This window comes from Megalops cyprinoides, chromosome 6 (genome assembly GCF_013368585.1).
Source record: "Megalops cyprinoides isolate fMegCyp1 chromosome 6, fMegCyp1.pri, whole genome shotgun sequence".
NCBI classification, from domain to species: domain Eukaryota; kingdom Metazoa; phylum Chordata; class Actinopteri; order Elopiformes; family Megalopidae; genus Megalops; species Megalops cyprinoides.
Genome location: NC_050588.1, coordinates 3,628,820 through 3,649,011, shown reverse-complemented (window position 1 = coordinate 3,649,011; position 20,192 = coordinate 3,628,820). Strand labels below are relative to the sequence as shown.

At 42.0% G+C, this 20,192-nt stretch overlaps 1 protein-coding gene, 1 long non-coding RNA gene and 1 other non-coding gene across 5 annotated transcripts; 2 read left to right on the top strand and 1 right to left on the bottom strand.

Annotated features, from left to right (window-relative positions):
* Window positions 1-2,428: 2,428 nt before the first annotated feature.
* LOC118778782 lies at window positions 2,429-5,555 on the top strand. 2 transcript variants are annotated; one of them, XR_005005019.1, is made up of 4 exons: window positions 2,429-2,641; window positions 3,303-3,454; window positions 4,521-4,587; window positions 4,966-5,555. It is a non-coding gene; the product is annotated as an uncharacterized LOC118778782 (long non-coding RNA). The 2 variants fall into 2 exon arrangements; XR_005005020.1 differs by having other exon boundaries at window positions 3,303-3,459.
* LOC118780012 lies at window positions 4,617-4,749 on the top strand. Its single transcript, XR_005005052.1, has one exon. It is a non-coding gene; the product is annotated as a small nucleolar RNA SNORA70 (small nucleolar RNA).
* A 2,535-nt stretch (window positions 5,556-8,090) lies between the features above and the next one.
* LOC118778781 (deoxyribonuclease gamma-like) lies at window positions 8,091-19,331 on the bottom strand. 2 transcript variants are annotated; one of them, XM_036530492.1, is made up of 10 exons: window positions 19,243-19,331; window positions 19,036-19,099; window positions 12,125-12,284; window positions 11,538-11,626; window positions 11,128-11,214; window positions 10,812-10,924; window positions 10,615-10,727; window positions 10,352-10,509; window positions 10,034-10,130; window positions 8,091-9,899 (listed from the first exon to the last, which is right to left on the bottom strand). In XM_036530492.1, exons 2-10 carry the CDS (start codon window positions 19,044-19,046, stop codon window positions 9,750-9,752), a joined length of 978 nt encoding a protein of 325 aa, XP_036386385.1. In that variant the 5' UTR covers window positions 19,047-19,099; window positions 19,243-19,331; the 3' UTR covers window positions 8,091-9,749. The 2 variants fall into 2 exon arrangements, with proteins under 2 accessions (XP_036386385.1, XP_036386386.1); XM_036530493.1 differs by having other exon boundaries at window positions 12,125-12,281.
* Between the last annotated feature and the right edge of the window lie 861 nt (window positions 19,332-20,192).

Here is a 20,192-nt window from a genome sequence, read left to right as displayed (position 1 = left end):
ACAACCGGATACACATCTCACTAGCTCCAATAGCCTGTTGGCATATGACGTCACGTCACTGCATTGCTGTGACACAAACTGCAGATGGAGGGCAGGAAGTGATTTTCTACATAGGAAGCACTATTACAAGCTCTCAAAATGCCTATGGTTTGCGTTGTTTACGGTTGCTCAAATCGATCAAACCGAGAAAGCACGAGGAGCTTCTATCGAGTACCAAAAGTAGTTAAAGGGGGCAAGTGCAAGAAATTGACCGAAACACGCCAGTAAAAATGGTTTGCGATCCTTCGTCTGCGGTTGGGAGGAGTGGAGTTGGATAATGGGGACATTCTAAAACGCTTTACATGAAAAGGCTTAACGTGGTTTAATGTTCCAAAACAGCGATCAATGATCACGAAGTTTCTCTTGGACGTGTCTTGTCATAAACACATCATCAAAAGCGTATGAGTATGGACATTATCTTACATTAAGCATTTTCCTCTCCATTGAAACAAATTCAAGGAATATGGTTGTTAAGTTAGCCTAAGTTAATGTAGCCTACGTTAAGTAGTCCCTTTCATTGGATCTCAGTTTTACTTTTTTGATAGGAGACAGCGTATATGACATGTGAGATGTCAGACAAATTTGGTGATCACTGATCGCTGCTTTGGAACATTAAGTCACATTAAGCGTTTTAGAATGCCCCAGATAATCCTTGTGTGTGCAGTGACCACTTCATTAAAGGTATCGTAACTTACAGTAAATGGCAATGTTTATGTAGCTAACTGTTTCTTGTTAAAAGTTATTGGGGCAATTGCTCTGTCAGCTAGCTTAGCTGTGCTTTAGAATTGTACTACTTAAACCGGAAGTATCACAAGTTTAATGTGCAGCTGTGTGTTAAGCTAATGTGATTGCTGTGTAAAAGATAAGATAAAGATAAAGATTCCTTTATTGTCAGTGCAACACGTACAGGTGCGGCTGATTCGCAGTTAAACTGTTGGGAAACCGGAAGCTGGAGATCTACCTAGAACCAGAGCCCATCTACTGTATATAGATATTCTCTGCCAGAACATTGAGTTAACAAGATGTGCAAGATGAAGTGCCTTTAACATCAGCAAAACAAAGGACAAGACTTCTGCAGGACACGACAGAGGAGCTACACCCCACTCTCCATCAATGGTGCCCCAGTGGAGAGGGTGAGCAGCTTCCGATACCTCGACGTACACCGAGTACCTGACATGGACCACTCACACTACCATCCTGGTGAAAAAGGCCTCAGACTGTTGAAGAAATTCAGACTGCCAAAACAGTCTAGACATTCTAAAAACCTACTCTGGTGCCACTGAGAGCATTCTGGCAGGATGCGTCACTGCCTGGTATGGGAACTGCTCGTCATAGGACCATATGGCCCTGCAGAGGGTTGTGGGACTAACTGAGCGCACCACAGGGACCCTTCTAACTCCCCTCCAGGACTTGTATACCAGGCAGTGCAGCACCAGAGCCGGTAGGATAATGAAGGACCCCCATCACCCAAACCACGGACTCTTTCAGTGGCTGCGGTCAAGCAGACGCCTCCGCAACCTCAAGGCCAACACTGACAGGCTCCGTAGGAGCTTCTTCCCCCAGGTCATCAGAACACTAAATGCAGCTCATGCTGGAGTCTAACTTTGTTTTGCACATTTTTCTATTGTGTTTTATATCTTCCTTAAGTTATTTCTTTTTATATTTTTAAAATAGTTTTTCTATTGTGACTTGTGATTGTGAGTAAATTATATTTGTTCTGTTGTGAGTTTTGCACAGTCTGCCCTGCAGCCGACCATCATTTCACTGCACTGTACATTGTACCTTGGCATGTGACAAATAAAAAACTTTGATTTTGATTTCTTGAAGACACAGCAACTGAGATGAAGGTAAACCTCAGCAGTAGGTTAAACCACAGGTACCGATGACACAGCAATGGGGCTTAAGACGCCACGTGACTTCTTCCGCAACATGCAAACCGCAGCTAAGCTAACGACAGAGCAATTGCCCCCATGTTTTTTCTTTGCTTTGCTGAAGTTTGTACCTCTGTAATTGAACAATAAGTAGCAATGATAACTAACGCTAGCTAACTACAAAGTGTTTTGCAGGGTGCAACCTTTCAATTCAGTTGAAAAATCGCTCCTCTTCGTAACATAAGGATCACGTCCAACATATGTTGTGATTTTCGGTTTATACCTTTCTCTCGTAGTATCTTCGAAAGTAAACTAGCACAGTACGAACTTTCCTCCATGTCGTCCATTCTGCTTTTCACTTCCTGCCATCCATCTGGATTTCGCGCGTCATTGGAATCATGTGACTCCAAACAAGCTATTCATACTCCAAGCCAGTAGACGGCGGCAAAGCAACAAGCTCGCAACAGCCCCTATAAGATAAAAGACAGAGGAAGCTACGTTCTTTTTCCTCAACGAGGTGGATGCATGTGCAGGCTGAAGGCGGTGTGCTCTTTAAAATGGAGGAAGACCTCGTTTATATTCTCCAAATCATGGCTTTTCTTTGTTTTCGATAGTATTTTCTGTGAACCTGTGTAGGTTTAAAAATCCTAGTCCGGCGTTATGGTGACTGTTTTGTTGTAAGATTGGGATTTTAAGCCTCCAGAGCAGAAGTGTAGTGGCTCTGGTTCGCGGTAAGCATGCTGGCTGTTACATTTGTCACATAACTAGAGTGTGTTAGCTTACCAGAGTTGAATAGTCTTGCTGGCTATTTTTCCATCACAGAGATGTTGCTCGGTGATGTTGTGCATTCGCCATTTAAGCTGTTTTGTCTGTTACTTGTTGTTCTTGAAGAACAGCGTCCATAATCAGACACTCAGTGACATATATAACGCAATAACGAGTCTGTGCACTCTCATTAGATAAATGCCTAATGTTTACCACCCAATACTAGACATTTAGCTACCTATCTAATGTAAGTGAGTTAAGTACAGGCACTTTCTCTTTCCACTTTTTGTACGTATTTTCTGAAATTGAATGTATGTTAATTTTCGCCTAACGTTACACATGAAAGATGTCAGCGAAATCCTGTAGCTTTACACTACAGTGTTTTGAATTGCAGAAGCTATAATAGTGAATGGTTGTGAGCTAAGGTAATTTATCGGAACAGGTCGGAATTGATTTGTTTGGATAATATAAACTGTTCGGTAAATAAAGCCTTGGTGCGCATGCAGCCATTTATGGATCGGCGGTCAAAACTGTCTGCAGCCCATCGGTCCTGAAATCGTTGCAAAGTTTTTACATGACCGCTCCATCTACTCGTGAACCCCCTGTTTCGCTTACACTGTTCACCAGATTCAAGGCAGGAGATCGCGCGGCTTTGGAAAGGCCTTCAGACACTGAGGCCTTTGTTCACATCTTGCACGTTACCCTGTCTGTGCACCGAGGCCCAGAACCAGACGCCTGTCGCGGCTCTCCCTTGTCTGCACGTTACCCGCCCTTATAAGGTAAGGTAAGGTAACGACGGCGAAGTAGTGCATTTCTCAGTACCACCACGAATGCGCATTGAACGCTGTTACTATGGAGGATTTGCCGATTTGGTTTGAAGCTCAGTCTGAGTTCACGAGTGCTACGTAGTACTGCAAGCTGCCACAAAAGGCATACTTGGCATCATGTCCAGCACCTTCTTAGGACTTTGCCAAAAGTTACATGGTGTTAAAAGGACATCTTTATGTGCATATTAGGTAAGATTGATATTTTAAAATTGCTAAAAATAATATATCTCTTAGTTGGACCTCAAGAATGTTACATGTGCACAAACACTGTAACATGGTAAAATGATGCTTAGTTGTAATCAGGGTTGGGAGGGTTACTTTTAATAAGTATTCCACTACAGATTACAGAATACTTGCCCTAAAATGTAATTTAATGCTTTAATACTATACCTACTAGCTAGCTGAATAGCTAATCCAGTGCAGCCAACTGTGAGATAGCTAGCTAGCGATCAATATTAGTTTAAATAATGAAAAAATCTTACTTCAAGATGCTTGTTCAGGTTAGAGGTCAACTCTTTTGAAGCGGATAGCAGTTTGGTTGCTGGCAAACAGCTTGCATTGTAATGTTATGTTGCGACCTTATTTGAAATCTGAAAGTAAAATGGTCCCAGTATTTCCATGACATAAACATGTTGCGCTGGTTGCTTTCTGTCTCACTCTCCATTCTACTGTCTTGTGAGTCAGGCAGGCTGCGTGCCTTTTTCTTTTTTTTTTTCGTGAGGGGCATATGGGAGAGAGGCAAATCGGGGGTATATCATTGGATAGATTTCCCAACTGAATAAACATTAAATGAAAAAAAACATCCATGTAATCCCTTCAGTAATCTAAATATTTTTAAAATGTAACTAATTTGAGATAACCATCAAATTTAAATGGTAACTGTAACGGAATACAGTTACTCATATTTTGTATTTTAAATACATGACTCCGTTACATGTATTCCGTTACTCCCCAACCCTTCTGTCATGCTGTATAATTTCCCTTGTCTGAAACTCTTTCCCCCATCTTCTTTGACCAGGGCAGGGGGAAGGTGGAGCCACTGCCTGTGTGCACCACATCATGGCAAGCAGTGGTGGGGTTGCCAGGTCAGTCATAAATCCACATTCCTGCACAATTGCAGCTTATTAAGCCGACCAGACTGCGTTCTGTGCAGCTCTGGTGTGCAAAGGCTGCATAGAGTGACTCTCTGGTTGTGTATGCACCAAGCTGGGAGGTGCTGGGTGCTCTAAGGGACCTCTGAGACAATCTCTCCATCCACTCTAATGATTCCTGTGCTGCACCTTAAATCTGACCTGGAGGCTGGTGACCCCACTTTGGATGAAATTTATCCAACCCAGCCCACATGTGTGTCAGTCCTCCTGTTCCCTGTCTTGGGAATGTTATTTGAACATTCCCAGTGGTGCTCCTGCTGAGATAGTCAGCTAGCTAACACAACATAATGTTTGTCGTCCTTTTCCCTTCAGCCTAAGTATTTCTGGATCTGTGAGCCGAAACTGAACTCCCATTTGCTTGCTCTTGGATCCATGAAGTCCAGCATTGCTGCATTGTGACAGGTGGGGCTAGAAAGGACAATGCATGGTTTGATCGTATATTTTCACAAACTTATATTTTAATTGTCAGTCTGCTCAGGCAAATCGTGGGATAGTTCTAGTTAATGAACCAATCACATTGTAGTGTTCGGGTGACATTTTCAATGACGTTAATGTACGGCTTAAATAAGACCCCCAAAAAGGACTGACATAGCAGTATGATACATTAGCTTGGTTCCGAACAAGTTCGGAAACTTAAGTATTGTTGTAGCTGTCGGAATGAACGAGCGAATGAATGTCTAAATATGCAATATAATCATATAATTTAAGATGTCTCAACACATTCCTTTTACAGGTGCTTAAAATGGCCACTGTTCTGATTTATTCTGCTGTAATTTTCTTATTGTTCTAACAGAGTGAAGATTTTGTATATTTGTCATAGACCTCAAATTGACTACTTTATGAGCTTCTAATATATAAGTTGATCTGTTCAGAAGATTGTCCAAATAAACTACTTCATCCAACTATTTTTGAGTTCTGTCTGCCACCCCATTTCATATCTTATGTCTATCATTTGATGTCTGACATCTCATTTGCACGAACCCAAACGCGTGTATACCTTGGCTAGCATGTCTGGATGCAAACGGGGAAAAATATGGAGTGTTGCATGCATGTAACAAGCTGTACAACAAATTTCATACCTTTTTCAGTTGAAAGTTGGACAAAATTTGCACAAAGTTCTCTGGAGTGGGTGAATCTGATTTCAAAAGAAAGCCAAATTGCAGAAAAAGCTGTAGAAAAATATGACCACAAATATGACAGCCACATTCCAGCTGTGCCAGCTCATGTTGGCTACCATAGAGAATGCTACGTACAGTATGCCAACAAAAGAAATATTGAAAGAGCCTGCAAGAGGAGAGAAATGACAGTATAGGAGGTTGAAGGTTTGTAAAGCAGCTTTAAACTGGTTAACTGTAGTTGAACTGTAACTGTAGTTTGACCTTATACATTTGTGTGTATAAATGCTAAGAATCCATCTTAAGCTGAATTGTAAAACAAAGAGCACGTTCATCGTTTCAGCATCATAGATGGGTCAGGGTCAGGTCCGGTCAGGTCCAGAAGATGTCTGATAACAGGGCTGAGTATCTGGGGTTACCTGGGGAAACCAATTTGGAGAGTTGTAAACAAACTATAACTTTGGAAGCATTACTACTACAATCCACACAGTCATCACATATTTCTCTCTCCATCTACAACCCCCCCCCCCCCCCCCCCATTTTGTTTCCCATTACAATGTATTAGATGAGGAAGCACGCACTCGGTGTACAAGTTAAGATGACAATATGCCACCAAAGGTTAGAGTTCTCTGCTCAGCCACAACAGAGGTTCCAGGTCACCAAAGGAAGAGCGTATAACATTAAGCTGAGCAATGACATTGTACGCTCTTTGGTACAACATGCTACACCAGACAGGAATAGGAGACAACTTGAAGTATAGGTGTGAAGACAATGCATTTAGTGGATTTCTACATCTTTGCAGTCAATATTGGCAAAGTATTAAGTACTACTATTTAAAAGAAAATATGAATATGAATGTGAAATTAAATACCTCACCTGACAGCAGTATCCGCAGCTTCTGAGCTTCAGTTGTCAATTCCTTGGATCTGTTTTTTCACTTCCTATTTGAACGAATATCATTGGCAGACTTCAAGTCAGGTGACGCTAGAACGAGTTTTTGATTGGTTTGCAGTATAGTACTCCCTACCGTTTGTCTAATCAGTTTATGAAACATAAGTTTAGTTTTCATAAAAATATGATTGACTTGAGACTGCCAACAAACGGAAACATGTTCAGAGAAAAATTAGTTTATATGAAAAAAACAGCTACTCTATTGCTGAGGATTGATCATTTCAAAAACTAAAGCAGATAGCAGCCTTCGGCCCACCGCCTACATGGCAGACCGTGGTGTAACTACCTCTTCAGCTCCCTAGCCTAACTGTACCTCTACCATTTTTCCTTTTCAGTATAACTGTAGGGATTTTACACTTCATTGTAGCACACCTGTATTAGTGTGGCATCAGTTATCACAGCACTTGTGTGCACTTTCTAACATGATTAAGTCCACTTAAGTACTTTTCATTTTTTACGAATTTGCTTTGTAAAATGAGGGGGAGGTCAACATCTGTGGATATTACTGAAATGAACAATAAAATTGATTTCAACTTATTGTTTCTGAAGGTGTTTTCTTTCTCTCAGTAGGGACCCCCAGCTTTACTGGTGCTTGAGAGGCTTCGGACTGAACTAAATTTGTACTCCTGCCTAGTGGGTGGCAGTAATGTACTTTTACATTGGTTTGCATATCTCCATTAAACATCAGAAAAGAGCAGCAACCTTCAGCTGCATGCATGAATTTTATCACACTTAAAATTGTCACAATATTTAATACATTTGAGTCAACCAGTATTTAATTTTTATGGAAATGCAGAACTACACAAGCTTGTGAACTAAAGCAGGACGGTGTGGATAGGAATTAAAAGCGTGTATGGGACTCTCAAAGCCGGCCATGGCTATTCAGAAAGCTGGTGTAAACTGAATCTGTGCTTCCAGTGACACACCCAGTAGTTTCTGCTGGCTCTCAGATGTTTGTTTTGCCAACCCTGGAGCTGTGTCCTGTTAAGTCGGTCTCCCTTCTCTCCTTTCAAAACTGCATTTGCTGGTAACCCTGCTCTTCAGGTCCAGTGTTACATGGGTGTCTTTGCCTGGTTACAAGCTCTGGGTACTATCTTCCCACTAACTGATGTAAGATCATCTTGCCCATCCCTAATCCTAACTGGTTAGTGCAAAACTATGATTGTGATCCATAACCAGTTGCTAAGTAGTTCCTACACCTGGTAACAATGGTCATAGGACAAGTCTGCTCAACCTGACAGTGCATAATCTATTTATAGTATATATTTAATACTATTTATATAGTATTTATTTATACTTCCAAATGTCATGTGTCATTGAATTAATTTATTTTTTCTTAACGCAGAAATGGTATTAACATTGCAGACCTTATCCTGGGATGTGACGGTAAAAGACCCCTGGGCAGGAAAACTCAGCAAATGCTCCATGTAGACAGAACATGGTTGCACATGGTCCCCTCCCATCTTGAGTGTTACAGCAGGCCTCTCTCCCCCATAGACCTGAGAGATACTGTAATGTTGAACAGAGCTGGTGTGTACTCTATCACCCCACCTTCTGCAAGACAGGATAATACAAGGCACCTGGGAATTCTGCACAGCAGGTCTAATATTTTGTGAGTACTAATATTTCAGAGTACTTAGTGGTCCCATTCTGCTCACCATGACAACCTGAACCTTCCATCATATACCACTAATCCTTTCATCTGTAAAAATAAATGAGTAAAACTTTCCAGATTGAGCTTTTTATTGACCCTTTCCCCCTTCCACAGAAACCTACAGTACAGTTCCTGCAACAAATTAACAGACATAAAAGGCACCATTTACACTTTTTATATTAGTATTCAAAGTCATATCAGTGGCATAAAAACATGAAGACATGGCTGCTTCCATACCTACTTAATGTGGAATATCAAAGGGGTATTTTTGGTATGAATGAGGTCAGAGATTCTCAGTGAGACCTCTCTGTAGGGTAGATTACTGCAAGTAATGTCCACCCTGAAGTGCACACAGAGCTTACCAAAATGCTGAGAAAAGACATACTGACTTACTCACAGGGAAACTCCAGCTAAAATCAATCATTTGATAGGTTTAATATGATATACACATTAAGGGCCTCACCACTCTCCTAGTTTCATTTTAGTTTTGGCTCACTTTCATGCGTACGCAAACACAGGTTTCCCTTCATGAATCATGGCATCTTTACCCGAAGAAGAAGCATTTATTTGTTCAGTGATTTGCATTGCTTTGTTTACACTAAAAAGCTCTGGATGGATTGCGTCATCACCTGAAGGTGGCAGGTGGGCTTGTAGGCTTATGGAGGAAGTGTGGAATGCTCAGTCACAACTGCAGGAACAGAACACGCCTGATAAAACATCATAATCTGATTTCTGATTGGCCTTCCCCTGTCCAGTCATGACTATACCTTTGAGCTTCCGATCAAGACTCCGATTCTGCCAATGGGTGATCCAGGAGCTGGGATGGGGGCAGCTACCAATTCAAAGTAGTATGAGCCCTTGCAGGTCTTCCCACAAGCAGCTTGGTGCACAGAGAGGAAGCTGGCTGTTGGAACACTATGCTGCTTTGACGAAGACCTGGAAGGGCTCAAACTGCTCTGGGTGTGCAGAGTCCATTCCTGATGAGTAATTGCTCAGAATTCAGAACACAGAATCTCCAACTGAAAAAATAAGACTTTGGTCAGACACACAAAACTCTAAAAATCAGAAAAATTCCCTTAAATGAGATGGCACTTAAGTCTCCAGTGTCCCTTTGATATGGCTATGAAGAGATTCACAAGAAAGCAAGAGTTCACCACATTACCCATCTCCCTTAAATGAGATGGCACTTAAGTGTCCAGAGTGTCCCTTTGATATGGCTATGAAGAGATTCACAAGAAAGCAAGAGTTCACCACATTTTCTCTGTGAAACCTGTGCATATCCTGGCGATGTGTGTTTCCTCTGGTCAGCTTCCTGAAGGTACATTCTTTCATAAGTCTTATGTGCTGTTTTCCACAGGTATGCTCCATCAGGATCTTTATTCCAAGTCTGACCCGGAGAGGAGGGACGAGCCGAGGATCAGCACGGCTAGAGGGACGAGGAGTGGGTGGACCTGGGCCTGTCGCCATGCTGAGGACCAAGTCTTCAGCTCCACCTCCACAGGGTAGTGGTCACTCACGTCCAAAGCCTGGAACGGAGAGGCCAGAACTCTCTGACACAGATGCAGGCATGAACTCTCCATGAGCCCACCCGCTGCAGGAGGTTATAGGACAGATGGCAGGAAGAGGTGGGAGACTGAGGAGAGGAGGAGCGGAGGCTGACCTTTTCCAGTGGAAGGTGGAACTCCTTGTCAAACCTGAAGGGCCGGGCGGAATAGGGCTCGATTGCTCGTAGGAATGTCTCCCCGTGTACCACGATGCTGTGGGGAGGATGCAGAGGTCAGCAGGAAGGGCCAGGACTCTGGCAAAGCAACACTGATAACTATATACAAAGCAGCAATTTTGCAGTTTTGGAATTTAAGCTCTGCACCACCACAGTATATACTACAACCCCTCATCTGGTAATCCAATGTACACTCCACCCTCTGTGCCCCCTCAGTAGTCATTTAGTGTACATTACAGCCCCTCTGTGGCCCCTCACCGGTCATAGGCGCAGCTGGTTGTCTCTCTAACGGTAGTGTCATCTTGATCTTTAATCAGCCAGTAAAACTCAGGCATTGACATCAGTCGGATGTTCTTCCTGTTTTTCTTGGCCACATATCCACAGGCTGCGTTTAAGTCTCCCAGGAACATCACATCCTGTCAGAGGAGTAACAGGTGTGTAATTCGATTAGCAGGGACCCTTGAGTCTTCTCTTCCTCAGTCTTCCCCCTCTCTATAACCTTTAGCTTACTACCCTTGTACCTCTATTTTCCACTTTTTTTTAACATCCAGGAAGACATCATAGAGCTCATCGATTTCTTTGGTGGCGTTGCTGGGTGTAGTGTGCTGGGGGATTAGGACAAAGTCTCCGATAACTGTGCAGAGAACAAAAACAAGACATCATTCACATGGCACCTTTTCGGCCTGTTGACATTTCCCAACACCCCCTGGCCACCAACCTGTCTTCGGTGCTTTGAATCTCACTACGAAGGGTTCCCTGGAGAAGGCATCCATATCCCCCTTCTGAGTGTCGGGGTACTGGTATGTATCCTGCAACATCACTGACCCTGTCCTGCAGGGAGCACACAGAACACTGGGCTGCATCAGACCACACATAGAGAGGGAGAGGGATGGAGAAAGAAGAGGGAAATGTAGAACAGGACAGATGGCAGGCACTGGGCATAAAAGGGAAGGAGAGGCAGAGCAGATGAAGGAGGGAGACCTGAAAGAATGGGTGTGCTTGCACTAATGTATTTGCGTGAAGGGTTCTCTCACCTGTACACAAACACATACTGCTCCTGGTAAGATGTCCTGCCCAGACGCCCACTGGCCACGTAGTCATAGTGATACTTTTCATCATACCTGTAGACAGAGGGATTTCAAATTCAAATGAGCTTTACCAATGACAGAATTGCTGTTCTCACTATATCACTTACATAAACCCTGCACAACGCTACACTAAAAACACAAAGAATACTTCAGTTGAACTGGGAGGGTTTACATGCTTCCTTACATAAATAAATACATGGTTATTCTTATTGTTTGTTCTTAGAAAAAACATTTAGAAAAAAAAAAATTCTAATAAACATGCTCATTTGTGGTGTACCATGTTGTGACAGAGTATGCAATGGTTTCACCTTAACGTGGGTGGTTCTGTCTTGCAATGGGGTCAGTGGTGAGTGTACCTGTTGAGCACGGACAGCAGGGTTGGGATGGCTTTACCCTTGAAGTCTCTCACCTCTTGAAGCAGACACACGTCACAGCGAGACAAGATCTGAATCCAACAACATGCAACGTGCAACATAAAACATACAACACAACATGAAAAGGTTCAGATACAGACAACAAAACCCATGTCAATTCTGAATAGAGGAGAACTGTGCTTGTGGGCCAAATACAGAGGTGCATAAACCAAAGAACTGCTATGGAGACATTTTGCAGCTGGATGTATAAAGGTTGACAACACTTCACTCATGCTGAAATGCCTATCTCTGTTAAACTCATCTCTGTTAAACTATAAAACACTGAGTGTGTATCCTCTGTAAATGTAGCCAAAACGCTAATGGGCCAAGGCAGAGCCTTAAGGAAGGATGCCAGGTTTCCCAGAAAGGGCTGGGTCTGCCTGGAAAAGCCCTTTCATTCCATCATTCCACAGAATTGATATTACTCAAAGCAGATCTGGTTCTGATGACCGCAGACTCTTACTGCAAAGCACCCTCAGTCTAAATGTGACATGGATTATATCATTTGTTTTGGCTGGAGAGAATCTCACCCGGACCAAAGTGTGCATGACCGGCACGTTGGTCGATTTGGAATCGCCAAAACTCTGGATGTTGAAGGCGCAGATTTTGAATCCCAAAACAAGATCAAGTCCTCTTAGACAGAGGAGGAAGAGGATGAGTAGAGGATAGCCGTGATGCATGGTTGAGCTGCTGACAAAGGTGAAAAAAGAGACAGCCACATTGTAACAACTTCACTCACAGCTCCTAATGGAATGGAAACTCCGCTTATGTCACAGTTGGGTATTGTTACGTCACAGCTGGGTATTAGGTATAACTCTTGTTTAAGACTGAAATTAATTTGTTTATTGGGACTGACCCCATTCAGAAAAGGTAACTGCTGTTCAGTAAATATGAAATGGCTGCAAATCTTTCTGCAAAAAGTTCTGCTAACACTGCTTCATCTAGCAGAAACACAGAATCAGACCTTTGGCTCAGCTGAGCACATTGCTGTAGTATCCCACAATGCGTCATACTGAAAGCTGTTACTATTAGACCTAACGCCAGGTTTGACCTAAATCAAAGTGAGCACATTTTGGCAACTGTTTGAAATAACTTCATGGATGTATGCTTACATATATGAACTCTCAAATTCTCGAGTTCAGACATCTGTTAAACTACTTAATGAAATAATAATATTAGTAGACAGAAGACATGATTTCTCCAATGATTATAACTCCAGATTGGAAAAGATTTGTTTCATTCGGCATACTTATTTCCACTCATTTATACAGCAAAGCTAAACAGCCAGTGGGGCAGTCCTCTTATTGAGCAATGTTCCTTCCCTGCCCTCAGGCACTGGTAATACTCCCCCCACTGTACTGGAACAATGCTCTGCAGTTTAACATGTCTAAGCATGCCCTGAAGATGAGCTTCTCGCTCACCATTCAACAGACGGATCTCACATCGAATCACAGTCTAAGTTCCAAACCATGGAATTTCACAGAAATACACAATGGGCTTCATGCAGCAACATTCTCTTAAATTTCTCTTAATTTCCTGTTAAGAGAAAAAACAAGTGAAGTCAACTCCAGAGGCACCAAACGTTCTTAACCATCCAAACCTGCTCTTACCCAGGCGTGCAGAATGATGAATCCCACTTGATCATAAATTGGAGGGGCGTGGCCAATTGTTTGTTATTAGCACAGGTAACGCTCCCTAAACACTATATAAGGGCAGGTGTTGTGCCGTGTGCAAATACCTTGGCACATGCCCAAGAATTGGAGAGATGCCACCAAAAAAAAGGTTGTAAGAAGAACTTCAGCAGTAGTGAAATTGACGTATTGTTAAATAAACAAAGTAAATGTTGGCGTTACAGGAAAATCAAAAACCCAGCAATGGCAAAACATTTGTGATGCTGTAAATGCCGTGTCAGCAGAGGGACACACAATAACTGAAATTGAAAGAAAATGGTTTGACATGAAAATGGAAGCAAAAAAAAAAAAAAAAAACGCATTGCCCAAGCCAAGTGCTCCATGATGACAGCTGGAGGAGGACAGGAGGAGGTGGCGGTTTTGCAAGTAGACCTCAGAGTTCAAGAAATAATTGGTGAGGTGGGACTGACAGGTGTCCAGTCAGACGCTCCACTTGACAGCGATGCCGCTCCAGGTGCATCAGTTTCTGAAGTCCCCGACACAGACAGTGATCCACTGCCAGGCCCCCACCAGCCATGCATTTACAGACACACCAGTTGCTGAAGGTACTTTTTGCATGTTCATGTTGGAGATCTACTGTATAAACACTTTAAAATTAATTAATACAATATAAATTAATACATATAAAACTTTTTTTTTCCTATCTGTCGTAGTCTATAGGCTTTTTTGCTGTTATTTCAATGAACACTCAAACGTCTAAATTCAAATTTGGAGCTGGACTCTGTGGCATCGGTGGCAGACAGGAGAGCACTCCTCAAACTGCTCTCTGTCATGGACGACAGCAGCCACCCACTCCACAAGCTGGTGGTAGGGCAGAGGAGCAGCTTCAGTGAGAGGCTGATCTCACTGAACTGCTCCTCCGAAAGATGCCGCAGGTCATTTCTTCCCAGAGCCATAAGACTGTACAACACCACATGTGGGAGAGGAGGGGAAAGGAGGAGCACTGTGTAGTCTTTTAGTCATCTAACTTTTTAGTCTTTTTACCCATGCACTGTGTCTTTTACCCATGTACTGTTCACTGTTTTTATCTGTTTATTTATTTATTTATTCTTTTTGCACTTCCGCACTTTTAATGGTTGTATTATGGTTTTTATTATGAATGTACTGTATGTCAGCGAGCAGCTGGATAACTTAATTTCCCACTGGGATTAATAAAGTACATATCTATCTATCTATCTATCTATCTAAATATTTCTTTTTATTTTCAGGAATTTTTCACAAATTTAATAATCCAATCATAATTACTCTAAAACATATAATAATCTAAATTTGATTATATGATATTCATGCAATTTTTTATGTTCCTCAGATTTAAAACTTATGCTTCCTTGTGTTGGACAAACAATTTGTGGACTGTGAAAACGAGATGTTTTTGTCTTATCTTGGTAAGAGTGCTCTCAACCACTTGTAGAATTTTCTCTTACCTAAGAGAAGAGCAAAAATAAAACTGGTGAATCCCAGAAATCAATGGGTACTAACAAAACAGAAATAAGAGGAAATTTGTTCGTATATCGCTTCCTGCATGAGGCCCAATGTTACAAAAGGGAAGGACTAGACAGTCCTATAGGACCTCCAAAAATGAGTGCAACAACAACAGACATTACAGAAACCTAGGGTGCAGACTGCAGCTCAGAAGGAGCACTGTAACACAGGGAAAATTCCACTTCCATTTACACATTTACACAAGTCTACACTGGGGTTCTGGTTAAACTGGCTACAAAGATACAGGTTTACTGCAGAGACAGACATGCCTGCTGGAAGCAAGCAAACTGCCTCAACCTTTGTTTATTCCACTGAGTCAGAGATCGGGGGGGGGGGGGGGGGGGGGGGGGGGGGGGGGGGGCTATACGTAGGGCCATGGCCCCAACTCCCTTAGTTCTGCAGGTTCTGACAGCACACTCATTGTTCATCTTTAATAGCTGATGTGTGTGCAAATACAAACAAGGACCCAAAAAGATGACAGCACTTATAGTCATTTATACTGAGTCACTCAAACAAGTTGAGTCCATTAGAATCCAAAAGCACAAATGAAGCAAGATTTGTAACCACATCAGCCAACCCTATGATGTGAACACTGATCTCAGAACAGAGCCACTAAAAGGTTATATTGCATTTATAGAAACTGACTTGTCAGCTTTTCTTTTGCCACCATGGCAAACATCCAAACTTCTCACATTACAAAAGCTGAGTTTTCCAATAAAAAGACTCCTATTTAAGCACTGTGACTCATAGGAATCCTGTTGTATTTGAGGAAGTGGATTTATTGTGCATTTTCTATTTGGGCCAGCTTCTCCAAAAGGCCAATCATTTTTCTATTGAGCAAGGGAAGTGGCATTGATAAGCATGTTTCCTTGGTAGTCCTTTACACAGTGTCTGTTTACCCTTGCTGAAAAAGTGATCTTGACGACAACTGAAAAGTCACACACTTTGGTTACAAAAACAGCAGCACAGTCCGTAAACTGTGGATGATAAATTGTTACATTTTTGTGTGTAGAATAGGACATTTCTGCTACCTTGCTGCTACCATGCTTGAGCTGGCATAGCATGGCCACAGGGTACATGTGAGCAGTAGTGGAAAGGGGGAGGAGCTCACCCCTCACTCAATATATGGGACTGGGAACTGGCTACTATTGGGATGCCCTTAAAAATATACATTTACATTTATTCATTTAGCAGACGCTTTTATCCAAAGCGACTTACATTTTTTTTTTTTTTTTTTTTAACAATGTTATCCATTTATACAGCTGGATATTTACTGAGGCAATTGTGGGTTAAGTACCTTGCCCAAGGGTACAGCAGCAGTGTCCCAGCGGGGATCGAACCTGCAACCTTTCGGTTACGAGTCCTGCTCCTTAACCACTATGCTACACTGCCGCCCATACACACGCCCATACCTTATGCTCTAAAGCACAACATCTACATTACTCACATTTGATATCTCAAATGAGCATTTATCTAATCCACCCATAGAAAGAGTCTTGATGGCAAGAATGGAGAGAATCATCCAGGGTTGTGCATGTTGTGTGTGTACAGTGTTGAGTAATTGTACCTCCAAACTCCGCTGACACCTAGTGTCACTGGCCAGCTCACCTGTCTGGATGCCTATGACCACAAACATGTGCAATGACAAAATATAGTTTGAAGATCTTCTTTTACAGTATTAATAGAAATAAAATACTGAAAATGCAGATGCATTAGAATGGACTGACAGACAGACGGCCCTCACACGACGTATCCAAACACACCTTGTTGGGAACAACCCACCTCTTCCACAGAGACACGGACCTTTAATCATAAGCCAAAAAGACACATACGCACTCACGTGACTCACTATGGCACAGATTAACAGAACAGCAGGATGTTGCCAATTGCTACTGCAAAGACATTGCTGATACCTGGCTGTTGCAAATGGTGTGTTAAATGACTAATTTCAGGGTAACCCTTTTACATTAGTGCATTTGACCCTCGACAAATCCATACAATTAACAAACAATAACAAATACAAACATCATAGGGCACAACTACTACTATTCATCCTTCACACTACATATTATCAGCTTACCCATATCCCACCAACATTATAATCAGTACAATCAGAAAAACCATTCACAATTAATCAAAAATAATTCACGCAATAATCCATTACACACAGTGGCTCACCGTCATCTCCCCATCTCTCATACTGAAGTGTCTGAGCCAGGGGGCTCTACCCTCATAGGTACCATTGCTGCTGCTTAATGCTGTAACCTCATATGACCCCCCCCCCCCCCCATACACCACTGCAGTGTTTCTTTTAACAGTTGTGAAAGCATATTTGGGCTAAAATGAAATTATATGTATATAAAATATAGATTTCATATATATCTATGCACTGTACAGGTCCCAATAACTGTTTATGGTTGCACAGTTTTTTTGCTTAAATCATTGGTCAAAGGAGTCGTGATGCATGCAGACAAACCCTCAAGTGCAGATAAATCTCTTTCCTGTGTGTTGCTCTCTCTTTCTTGCAGATTTCTGCATGTGTGAGACAGAATGGAATTTCAACTGGAGCTTCCGCATGTTCAGTCATGAGGGCTTCAAGCAGGTCTACTTCATTTCTGCCCTAGGCTTGGGGGGGGGGGGGACTACACAATCACACACACCCATCACACACTCACCCAATGGAAGGAGTCCATTGACATTACTAGACATTACATTAAATTAAATTTAGCAGAGGCTCTTATTCAGACCAACTACCGGCACAATTGAACATTAGTGTATCCACTCAAGTTGAATGAGCAACAGTCTCAGACCAGGCAAAGAACACTCCCATACCACTGATTGTCAGCATAACACTATTCGAGCCCTACCCTAAGTTAACTTGCGCAACCTGACTAGACAAGAGAAGCCAAGTATTCTACCATATATCACAATTACTAGATCACAGAATCCAAAACACCTTGTAATACTATATGCAAAATAAAGAGCAAGTACAAGTAGGGGGCAGGGATTGAGGTGGAACTGAGACCACCACTGAGGGACCAGTACAGACAGAGGACATGTTTCACAGGAACAACCCCATCAGGATGGGACAGTCAGTTGTCCCATGGTTGCAGAACGTGGCGGTCTTGGCAGAACACAGGGTGTGAAGACAGACTGTAGGTATGAGGCTGTCCCATTCACTGTCCTGTATGTCAGCACCAGGGTTTTGAACTTGATGAGAGTGGTAACAGGAAGCCGATGAAGTGAGGTGCGGAGGGGTGTAACTTGTCTACAATCTCCCTAAATGGTGTCAAGTTGTGCAACTGCATTCTGGATTAGTTGTAAGGGTTTGGCAGCACAGGCAGGAAGACAAAGAGGGAGTTACGGTAGTCCATGAGTGAAAGGACCAGGGCCTAGTGAGGTAGGGATGGATCCTTCAGATGTTGCACAGAAAGAAGCTGAACACCCGACTACACATTACAAAAGAACAACATTTCCACCAACAAGATGTGTCTGTCAGTGCTTTGGGCACTGCACCAGGGACACAGGCCCAGAACAGGCTGCCTCCATTCAGCTTCCTGTTAATGCACTCTCTCACTTCCTCTAGTTCTCTCTCATGCACTGCAAGTATTTTTCCAGACTCAGTAGGACAGCATTTCTTAGTCCTGGGGGCACCTATGTAAACTGGGTTTCATTCCAACTTTACATTTATTAGGTTTGATTAAGCTGTTAGCTCAGCACTGCTCTTTATTTGTATTTGTACATGTGTGTGTATGGTCTTATACAGGAAGTTACGTTTAGGCTTGTAAAAAAACTTGAGCAAATTATGCTCTTTTTTAGCATAGCCATTGAACACATTTTGTACAGCTGCCCCATTTAGATATAATTAAATTAGGCCTAGAAAAAAATAATTGAAGAACTAACCGAACAACTGTTTGTATTACTAATTTAAGGGACTAGAGAAATAATTTACAGAAGTATATCACTTTACAGTAATCCAAGACAGGATTTATCGGGCAAGATCCATTTTTGTTTACGTGAGTAACATTTAATACTTGCCTTGGCGGTTTACATTTCACCCAGATCATGTATTATGAATTTAACCGACTTTCGTTACCTCATCGCCAATAACAGTAAATTATCTTACGAAATCGGTCTCCATTTTTGGTGAGACTGCTTGATGACAAAGCAGACATTTAGACAAAACATCCTCTCATTTGTAAAGAATATGAATATCTCATGTGCTCACCGCTTCAGCCAATCAACGTAACAACCACATTACAGCTCACCTGCCCAGCATTTATCCAAAAAAGCCAAGACGTCTGTAGACAACAGGCAAGGTAAACACCAAACCTGAAACCAGAACAAATGTGTCTTCGTAAATGCAGAAAGCGCAAGTGCTTCATCTTCCAACTTTGCTGTAGTTCACAAAACTATATAAATTAGTCTACCAAGACAAAGTAAAACTGATAGATTATGAAGGAAATTGTTATTACCTTATTTCTGACGGCGTTAAAGAACCACCCGTTCGGTAGACACAGCTGTGTTTTGCGTAGTGCTGAAACAGAAGAGCGCTTCGCACAGTCTTTAGAGTATCAGTTTCAGCCCCACCCACAATGGTCACTGGCCATCTTTTAAAGCTGGAAGTGGAGGGGCAAGGCTTATTAAAAAGAGAGCGTCAACAACAAACAAGTAAAAGAACTTCAGTGTTGCCAGATTTGGGAACTTTTGGGTCAATTTCGGGTTTATTTTTAGTTCACAGTGAAAACTGGGGTAAAAAAAAAAATTCTTGCAATTGTTTTGTTTTACTTCATATATCGTTATTTTTGTTCATGGTCAATCAAGAATGGGAAGAATAGTTTCTGTATTTGGGTTGCAGCCACTCTCATCCTTATGAAATCATAGGTTCATATAGTAATAGATCACATTTTTATATATGTTTTCCATGTATAGAGCTGAATATTTACTGAGGCAATCTGAGTGAAGCACCTTACCCACAGGTACAACAGCATTGCTCCACTGGTGAATAAAACCAGCAGCCTTGAGGTTGTGCTTATTCTTCACATTGCTGTAAAGGACAATATACACCTGTGTAACACCAGCTGCTAGTGTCATAGCAAACATTCACACATATTGCATTATAGTTTAGTTATGATAAATGCAATTGTCAATGTGGCCTGCAAAACATTTTCTCAGACCAATCTGGTTGGAATTTAGTAATGCTCCTCCTGTCTATCATAACAAAGAAATTTGTGCTGTCAGCTCTCAAAATGTGCATACTATTTTATTTGTAATTTATGTAATTTATTTTGGTCCTGTTTGTTATGGGTTAGAAAGAAACTGAAGTGTGAACTGATGTAGTGTAGTGACAGATAGAGACGGCAATATTGTTTGTCAGTGAAGGTGTTCAGTCATGATGCCTTCATGGTCTATAAATTGAATGTTT

Excerpts from the sequence above, each read along its gene's own strand:
- LOC118778781 (XM_036530492.1), bottom strand. Across the intron at positions 11,627-12,124 it reads TCATGCACACTTTGGTCCGG|ATCTTGTCTCGCTGTGACGT; the intron begins GTGAGATTCTCT and ends TGTTGGATTCAG. Across the intron at positions 10,925-11,127 it reads CAGTATGTGTTTGTGTACAG|GACAGGGTCAGTGATGTTGC; the intron begins GTGAGAGAACCC and ends TGCTCCCTGCAG.